The sequence below is a fragment of the Microtus ochrogaster genome, unplaced genomic scaffold, assembly GCF_000317375.1.
Source record: "Microtus ochrogaster isolate Prairie Vole_2 unplaced genomic scaffold, MicOch1.0 UNK18, whole genome shotgun sequence".
NCBI lineage: Eukaryota > Metazoa > Chordata > Mammalia > Rodentia > Cricetidae > Microtus > Microtus ochrogaster.
In genome coordinates, this window is record NW_004949116.1 from 1,231,781 (window position 1) to 1,241,589 (window position 9,809).

Sequence of the window (9,809 nt, forward strand, 5' to 3'; positions counted from 1 at the left end):
CTGAAGAGGGAATTTCCCAAGTCTCTGGCTGACCTTGTGTACAGCCACCTAAATGTTGAGCAATAGATTAGAGAGTAAAAATTAAAGGCATTCAGTCGGCCCCATCTCAGATTTCAGCTTCTTGAAGAATTCTGAAGGACAGCTGTTTTTTTTTTTAATCTTATTTCACAAGAGCTAAACATTAGGCCAAGCCTACAAACCCTGTTTTGACCTTGACTCTCAAGAGGCTTTCTGTTTCCTCAGCTGAGGAGGGAAGACATTCAGCTGGTAGTAATGCTAGGGCCCTTTGAACTCCAGCTTCCTGGGTTCTAACCACTTGCTAGGCTTGCTGACAGGGGCCTCTGTGGGCTAAGAATGCCCTGTGTGATGTCACTGGACTCTGAGAGGCAGTCCGTGGTGGCAAGCTGAACACTCAGAATGACCCAGCACCATCTAGGAAAAGTACATCTTTTCATCATTCACAGACCCGATTCCACTGATGACCACTTGGCAAATGACTTGCTTGCAAAGCTGCCAGAGTGGGAACCTCATTGACAGGTAAGGGGCTAAGCAGAAGAGAACAGAGACTCAGGAAGTCCAGGCGGCTAGATCAATGAGAGCAGTGAACTGCTGGAAATGGGTTAGCGTAGATTCTAGGGAGCAGTACTGAGGTTGCTTGATTACCAGAAGAAAGGGTGATCACTAGTTTGGCTATGCCTCACTTCTGGAGGAAAAATACCACGTAGGCTCCAGCTCCTGAAAAGCAGAATCTATGATATACTCATGTATGCTCTTAACGCTTATTTTTTTTAAAAAATATCAATAGAGGGAAAAGCCTTTAAAGTATGAGGTTACAGGTTCTGTCTGGAGAGAAATATCAGGAAGATAAGGCATTACAAAATATCACCATTATTTTCAGAAAAACTAGTCGCGACATCAATCAAAAGCAAGGCCATGCTCTCCTGATTCTAAATCTCACATTTCTTGGGGAAGGGGTGTGTGTCCACATGTGTCTTTACGTTGGTGTCTTCCCCAATAACTTCATCTTATTTTTAAATTTATGTGCAAGGGAGTTAGGATTTGTTTTCACTTATAATTTGAGGACTAGAATCCATCCTCGGGGGGAGGAGGGGGAGAGTGCTGGTCACATGGCGTCCACAGTCAAGAAGTAGAATGAACTCCTGTGCTCAGGCAGAGGGCTCTTCCTTCTTCATTTGCCTGAGACCCCAGCCCATAGTATGGCATCACCTATATTTAGGGTGATGTCCCCACCTCAGTTAACCTAATTGAGATAACCCCTCACACAAACACTGAGAGGCTTCTCTCTCCAATGACCCTAGACCCTGTAGAGACGACAATATTAACATTTCAGGAAAGGGGACTCTTGCAAGGCCCTTTACTAAAGCATGCTGATAGCTAGGCCGTGAGCACACACCTTTAATCCCAGCACTCAGGAGGATCTCTGAGTTTGAGGACAGCTTGGTCTAAAGAGTGAGCTCCAGGACAGCCAGGGCTACATAGAGAAACCCTGCCTCGAAAATAAATAAATAAATAAATAAATAAATAAATAAATAAATAAATAAATAATAAGGTATGGTGTCAAAGGTCTGGGGTGGATGTTATCATTTTATAATTGTTGGTTTGGGAAAGTCTCACTACATAAACACACGCACACAACACACACATTAATCCTTGACAGTTTCACTTATGTACATGATGAATTTTCATTACTTTCCCTTCCGTTATCCCCTTTCATCCTCCCTTCTGTTGAAGCCCTTCTTTGTAACAAGTTTGTCCTTGCACTCTACTGTGTATGTGTCACCCACCGAGTTGTTTATGGTTGCTTGAATGAGCATGAGTGGGAGATTACTTATTGGAGTGTGGACAGCTAGCTACCTTAGCTACCTTGTTTCTTGAGACAAGGCTCACTGAAGCTGCAGCTCACTGACTGGCTAGGCTGTCTGGCCAACAAGCTCCAGAGATCTTCCTCTCTCCAACTCTCCAGTATTGGTATTACAGGTGTGTGCGGCTGCACCCAGCCTTTTTCTTTTTTTTTTTCCTTTTCTCTTTTAAGATTTATTTTATGTGTGCAATTGCTTTGCCTGCATGCATGTATAGTAATTATGCCTAGTGCCTTAAGAGGTCAGAAGAGGGCATTAGATCCCCTTGAACTGAAATTCCAGATGACTGTGAGCTGCAGTGGAGGTGCCAAGAACTAAATCCAGGTCCTCAGCAAGAACAGCAAGTGCTCTTAATGGCTGAGCCACCTCGCCAGCCCGGATGCACCTGACTTCTGTGTGGGTGCTAAGGATTGAGCCTGGGGTCTCATGCTTGCAAAGCAAGCACTTTACTCACTAAGCCATCTCCCTAGCCCTAAAGTGTGTGAGTGTGAGAGTGTGTGTGTGAGAGAGTGTATGTGTGTGTGAGAGAGAGTGTGTATGTTTGTGTTTGAGTGTGTGAGAGAATGTATGTGTGTGAGAGAGAGAGAGAGAGAGAGAGAGAGAGAGAGAGAGAGAGAGAGAGAGAGAGAATTCAGGCACACATGCTATGGCAGATGTATAAAGGCCAGAGGACAATGTGAGGTGTTAGTCTTTGACTTCAACCTTGTTTGATAGTCTTTTGTTGCTTGTCAGTGCATATGCTGGCCTACTGGAACTTTCCGGGGTTCTCCTGATTCTGCCTCCTTCTCTTCATAGGTGCACTCATATTACATGTGTGTAGTACAGTGTCCAGCTTTATATGGTTTCTGAAGATTCAAATCAGACCTCATGCTTGAACAGCAAGTGCTTTGCCCGCTGAGCTATCTCCCCAACCCATCTCACATTTTAAAACAAAGCCAGTAGGACGGGTGTAGATTTATGGTTTTGTGGTCATTGTACGTGTGTGTGTGTGCGCACACGTGTGTGTACGTGTGCGCGTGCACAGGCTTGTATCCTCCTTTTGCCTTTTCCTTGTTGGCATTTATAACTCACATTTATCCCCACTGAAGGAGGAGGAAAAGAGGAGGAGGACATGGAGAGTGTCTTTTCTGAGTTATCTGCTATCTGGAAACGTTTATTCCGCTCTTGAGCTTGACCAGGTTTTGACTAGCTGTTGAAATCATCTAATAATGAATTTATAGCATTTCTCTCCAGTCTTTCTGGGTTTGGTGTTGCTGCAGAGTTTAATGTCATCCTCTGTAAAGGTCAGCTCCCCTGGGATGCTCTCCCATTTGCTGCACTGGCCACTCTGTGTTCTTTGCTGATGTGATCATCTCCTCCCCTCCCCTTCTTCCACAGCTTTCTGGAATTCATTGCTAGTTAGATTCTGCTGGAAGGATGCCCCATCTGAGGTTGGCCCTTACTCTGTCATCTTGCTGTACTTTCCAGAAAATCTCCTTTTATTTTCCAATTTTCTGCTGATTTTGCTAACTGTGGCAGGCACATTTTAAATTTCAAGTGTCCCTTCTGCTGTCCTTTCTCTGTTCTTTGAATGTGCTATCCTTGATTTCCCAGTTTCAGTATTTTGCAAGTTTTGGGTTGTTCCTCTTTGTGGCTCTCCACACATTTTTTTTTTCTCCCTAATGAAGGTTTTCCTCAACTGCCTTGGTCAATCCTTGGCATCTGTATCCGTCCATGTGGGCAAGTAGAACAAAACATCACAGAGTGTCTGGCTAACACAAGAATTTACTTTCTCACAGCCAGAAGTACAAGGTCAAGGCGTTGGCCGGGTGCCTTCCACTTAAAGCCTCTCTTCTTGACTCACAAATGCCCCCCTTCTTGACAAACACTCACGTGTTCTTTTCTCTGTACATGTTTCTTGGCTACCTTATAAGGTCACCAGTCCTACAGGATCAGGACCCATCCTATGAGTTCATTTAACCTTAATCACCTCCCTAAAGGGGTTTAAAATTAAAAGATTAAAAATGACCTCTTTCGCCGGGTGGTGGTGGCACATGCCTTTAATCCCAGCACTCGGGAGGCAGAGGCAGGTGGATTTCTGTGAGTTCGAGGCCAGCCTGGTCTACAAGAGCTAGTTCCAGGACAGGCTCGAAAGCTACAGAGAAACCCTGTCTTGAAAAAAAACAAACAAACAAACAAAATAAATAAATAAATAAATAAATAATAAAATGACCCCTTTCACAAACATGATCACATTGTGGTTAATAATCTGACATAATTTTGAAGAGTTATGGTTCAGTCCATATCAGCACTTCATTCCAATTGCAAGACAGAACACCAAGCTACTAGACAGTCTGAGTATTGGAGCAGTCATCTGCAGGGGAACCAGCATTTGTGGGGAGCTCTAGAGCAGTGGTTCTCAGCCTATGGGTGACAACCCCTTTGCTGGTTGCATATTAGATATCCTGCATAGCAGATATTAACAATTCATGAACTGTAATTCTAAATTATATTTACGAAGTGCCAATGAATAATGTTACAGGTGGGGGTCACCATAACATGAAGAACTGTGTAAAAGGAGGGCTAAGAACCACTGGCCTAGAGCCTCAGCATATTGGTCTTTCCCCTTGGCCCAGCTTCTTCTCCTAGAGCAGTCCCTCTTCCCCCACTTCAGCCACAGCAGCCTTGCTATCATGTGCGAGAGTGTGCATGTGTGCAAGTGTGCATGTGTGTGTATGTGCGTGTATGTGCGCGCGCACGAGTGTGCGTGTGTGTGCGCTCATGCGTGTATGCACGAGTGTGCGTGCATGTGTGTGTGCAAGTGTGTGCAAGTGTGTGTGTGCATGTGTGCGTGTGTGTGTGTGCATGTGTGTGTGTTGTGGTAAGGCTTGAAGACTCTGTGTAGCACTTATATCACACACCCAGATGTCTTAAATGTCTCTCGATTCCACTGTGAGCTGTGCCTCTGTATTCATTTATCCTGCCTGGGCTTTTCGGTGCACTGGGGTGAAGAGAGCCCCCTTCTGATTACACATGTGTGACTTGCCAAGGCCCTGCCACTCCTATTCCTGAGCTGCTCAAGCAGCAGCTCAACCTGGTTCTGCTTCACGGTCCTCACATTTCCCACTCAGGCTGTGAAATCCTGCCTCCTTCCAAATTGTGAGCACATGGCCAATAGCTTTGTCTTGAAAGTACTGTAAAAATCTCACATGCCTCAAAAGTGGTTCAGTCAGGAGACTGTTTTTCTAGCATACACAAACCCCTGGATTTGGTCTCTAGTACCATATAAAACTGGGCATGGTAACCCGTACCTGTGATCTCAGCACTCAGGTGAATCAAAAGCTCAAGGTCATCCTTGGCTACAAAGTGAGTTTGAGATCAACCTGGGCTATGGGAAACCCTGTCTAAAGCAAAACAAAACAAAACAAAAATAATAATTAAAAAAAACCCTCACTTGCATTCGTGGCTCCCAGCCTATTCTAATAAGGGTGTTTAGCTTTGTTTTTATTCACAGGTGAGTCAAGAGGAAGATACAGACACATGCATGGAGACCACTGACATTGAAAGGAAGCTCTGACTAGACAGCATCATAAATGCTCCACATGCACCACCAGCTCTGCTGGTCTGAGTCTCTGCCATGCATGCTGCAGAGCTTTTCAGGAGCTAGAACTAAAAATGCAGCAGGCTCTGCATTTTCCTCCTGGCAGGCTGAAGCTGCTGGACACTGCACATCATCTGCTCACAGGTTCCCCAAGCATCTGCTGCATATCAGTCACCATAAGCAGGGACACTAACCATGTTCTGCAAAATACACGATGTTCTGCTTGCTTCTCCCTCCCTCCCCCTCTCCCTCTCCCTCTCCCTCTCCCTCTCCTCCCTCTCCCTCTCCCTCTCCCCCTCTCCCTCTCCCTCTCTCTCTCTCTCTCTCTCTCTCTCTGTCCCCATGCGAGGTGCGCATGCATGTGAGTACACATGTGTGTTGAGGCCTGAAGCCAATGCTGGGAATCCTTCCTTGATTCTTTCCTCCTTTATCCTTTGAGACAGGGTCTCTCACTGAACCTGAAGTTCAGCAATTGTCTAGGCTAGCTGGCCAGAGAGCTCTGGGGCTCTGTCTCTCTGCCCGCTTTAGTACTGGGGTCACAAGCACATACTGTTCTGTTTGGCTTTTTATGTGGGCTCTGGAGATTCAAACTCAGGTCTGATTGTCAGCTTCCCACCCCCTCTGCTCTCTTCTTGATCGTCACTATGGGTTTAAAATCTGCTTGCTGACAGCTCTGACTGATTTCATCATTGAAAGGACAGCCTCAGCTGGGCAGTGGTGCTGCTTGTCTTTAATCCCAGCACTCAGGAGGTACAGGCAGGTGGATCTCTGTGAGTTCGAGGCCAGCCTGGTCTACAAAGTGAGTTCCAGGATAAACAGGGCTGGAAGGAAAGGAAGGAAGGAAGAAAGGGAGGGAGGAATGGAGGGAGGGAGGGAGGGAGGGAAGAGAAAGAAAGAAAAAGAAAGGACCGTCTCACAGCAGTTCTGCCGAGAAAAGCTTCACTTGCATCTGACTATGAGTACCAATGGAGACACTCAGGGTCGGCGTTCGTATCTCTGTCAGAACCCAGACCACTGAGTCTATTTGTGTCCCCTCAACAGTGGGCCACGGTGCTCATGCCTCAGCTGTCCTCTTCAGCATGTGACATCGCATGCTTTTACAGCGCAGTCTCTCCAGGTGGGCTGGGCGGGGTGAGAGATTGATGGTGCTCTTTTGTGTTATTGCTTCCTCTCCTTGTGCTCTCTGCTCAGGGGTAGGGCAAAGACTTTAAATTATGCTGCCTGTTTCATACTGACCCATCTGATGGTGATCCTATGGATAGATGTGTGATAGAAAAGAGGTAAACTTCTGTTTTCGACAAGCAGTGAAATGATTGTTTCTAAAGCTCCATGACAAGTCCGACACCACTGAGCTGTCTCACACAGCCTCTCACAATGCTCTCCTCCAGGACAACTGGAATTTAAAAACATGAACTCCACAATGAAGAACATCATAGCTCAGTGTGTCGTCTGTGGATCCCTGGCCATCGGGCTCTGGACAGCTCTGTTAATTGCCTATTTCCACTACGATCAAGAGAACGAACAGCTGAGGAAAACCCAGGAATTCATAAGGGCTAATTCAGTTAGAAAAAATGTGCACCAGCAAAACCATGTCTCAAAGAAAACCCCCAAACAGAATACTTCTAATGGTAAGTCTGATGCAGATGAACCTGGAAAACCAGAATTATACCCAGGAACAAACTGATCTCTTTCTGTTAACTACTTTCAGCATATCACAGAGTCAATATTTGGAAGGGTAAGAGAATGCCCCGTTAGGATAATTTAATTTTTGAGCTATAAAATATTTCATATATTGATATATTATATACACAGAACTCTATAGGGTATATACACATGCATGCACTAACTCTTAATTTCTCATTTTTATGTAGCTTGCTATATTGGTTTCAGGCAGCTTTCTGTTTTCCACATAAATGAATTTCAAAAGATGCCACAGAAATGTCACCCTGGTCCTTCCAGCCCCAAAGGCAGCCATTGCCTGAATCTACCAGTGTGGTTCCACAGCCTCTGCATGCTGTTACTTGGCAGTTCTGGTATGGCATAGTAACTGCATTAACACATCTGTAGATACTCTACGTCAAGACCCTCTTAAAATATGCTCTCCCCCAACACTCACTGATAGATGATTTGGGCTTCATGTTTACGCAGGTTACCTGATGTAACAAAATCAGCCCCCAAAGATGAAGAGAACAATAAAGCGATAATTAATGGTTTCCAAGTCAGATCTGTGTCCTGGGCTCCGCACTGCCCTGGAGCACTGCTGACAGCACCGTGGAAGACTAAGACATAGAACGGCCCCTCTACAGCATCCCTACCCCACGCTCACACTATACCCTCACCGTTGCTTTCTCTCTCCTGTGACACAGTTAGCTCTGTAGTTATGCCATGGGTCCCTGAGACTCTTTTTCTTTCTAGTTCATCTCTGTTGTTTATACCACACTAATTCCAAGGGCCTGACCTCAAGTTCCCAGGCTCTGCCTTCTGTGTAGTTTAACTACTACTTAGAGTCACCCTGCCTCTTAGATGACTGTAATCACCATTCCTATAATTTCCTTTTGGTTAGTTCTTGTAATTTCTGTCCCTTAGCTGAGCTGTTCTCCCTCTTCCGTCTGCTTCTGATGCTGCGGCAGCGGCTGCTTTAGCATCCTAGCAAGTCTAGGCCAACTGACTCATCTCAGTGTTGGCCTTTGTTGGTTGTCCCTTTTAAATTCCATTTGGGACTTGGTATGACATTTTCTATTGGATCCTGGACATTAAAAATACTGCGAGACACTGTAGCATGACTTCAAGCAGATCTCCTTCAGGGAGCTGTAGTACACGTATAAGCAAAATTGAATAGGAGTGCCTGCCACTCACAAAAGCCAGTGAGCAAAGACAGACACTGACCCTTAAAACTTTACTTTATTCAGGCACCAGCAATCTGAAAGAGGATTCAGATGCTAAAAGTCTGCCTTCTATTACATCTCCACAGTGCAGATTACGTAGGTGGGCAGGGACAGAGGCTGTCAATCATTTGGAGCTCAGTCTTGGCATTCTGGAAAAGGTGCTTGAACACATTTTTGAATTTTTTTATTTCTGTTTCTCATTATCATCTCTTTCCTTCTTCCCTCGTTCTGTGGATGTCTAGGCTCAAGAAAACAATGGGTATACTTAGTTGTTACCGGTGTCTTGTACTCCTCCAGAAACATTTGGCCTAAGGCATAATTACCTTAGAACCAACAGGCCCTAAAAAGTGTTTATGTGCTAAGCTAGTAATATATCAGTGCTGATCCCTCCCTTCTGCAATATTGAGTATAAGCGTGCCATACGGTACAGGATGTAAGAATGCTTCTACTGGTCCTTTCTGTCCTCTATTAGAAGAACAGGTAAGTATGGCACCCTCCATTCCAGAAGCCCCTCCCTGCCCCATCTGCCTATAGCGCTATGTGCACACTATCGTGTGGTAAACAGGTGATAAAAGAATTCAAGTCTCTCTCTTGCCGGGCAGTGGCGGCGCCCACCCTTAATCCCAGCACTCGGGAGGCAGAGGCAGGTGGATCTCTGGGAGTTCAAGGCCAGCCTGGTCTACAAGAGCTAGTTCCAGGACAGGCTCCAAAGCTACAGAGAAACCCTGTCTCGAAAACCAAAACAAAACAAAACAAAAAAACAATTCAAGTCTCTTTGTTTCCACTTAAACAGACCACTGACTTTCACAACCTTGTCACTGGGCACAGTGTCAGCTAGTCCTGCCATTCCTCCCTCCTTGTGCCCCATTGACACCAGAGTTAAAAGGTTCAACTGTCCATTAGTCCTCACCGCCACCAGGTTCAAAGAGAAACAGAGTATCAACGATTCCGGTCCTCACTGCTGCTGAATGAAAGTGGACATTTAGCTCCCCACTGGGTCTCCTGAGAGGCGAAAGGAAGAAGAAAGCTACCTGGCTCTACCCTGCCCCATCTCCTTGTCATGAGGGGCTGGAGATTCACATTCCACTGACAATACATCAGGGAGACTCAGCATCACCAGTTTTCAGCCAGAGAGGCCCTGAAGCTCCGCCCCTACGTTCTCCCTACACTACCCTGGAGGGCGAACTGACCAGAGGCAGATTAGGCTCTGCTTGGCCCTGCTGACACCACCAGGTGGGGCAAGATGGATATTGTTACTTGCTTCCTTAGGGTGAGGGTGAGGTGAAAGGACTCAGGGCAAGTTTTGAAAGGTTTTTTGTTTTGTTTTGTTTTTGTCACTAGGCTACTCTTTTCCCCAGCTCTGTCTTTGGTTAGGGAATGAGTTTATCTTGGAGGTTGCTGATGATGACTTGTGACTACTTGTGTTTCAGCAGAAGCTTCTATAACCTCTGTGTGGCATTTACG

General features: G+C 45.7%; 1 protein-coding gene across 1 annotated transcript in view; it reads left to right on the top strand.

The window, feature by feature from the left end:
• The first annotated feature begins 256 nt into the window (after positions 1 to 256).
• Positions 257 to 9,809, top strand: part of Galntl5 (polypeptide N-acetylgalactosaminyltransferase like 5) — a 44,260-nt gene continuing 34,707 nt past the window's right edge. The window contains exons 1-2 of the mRNA XM_005367443.1: positions 257 to 537; positions 6,849 to 7,088. Coding sequence (XP_005367500.1) covers positions 6,869 to 7,088 — 220 coding nt within the window. The 5' untranslated portion in view covers positions 257 to 537; positions 6,849 to 6,868. The remainder of the gene's footprint in view (positions 538 to 6,848; positions 7,089 to 9,809) is intronic.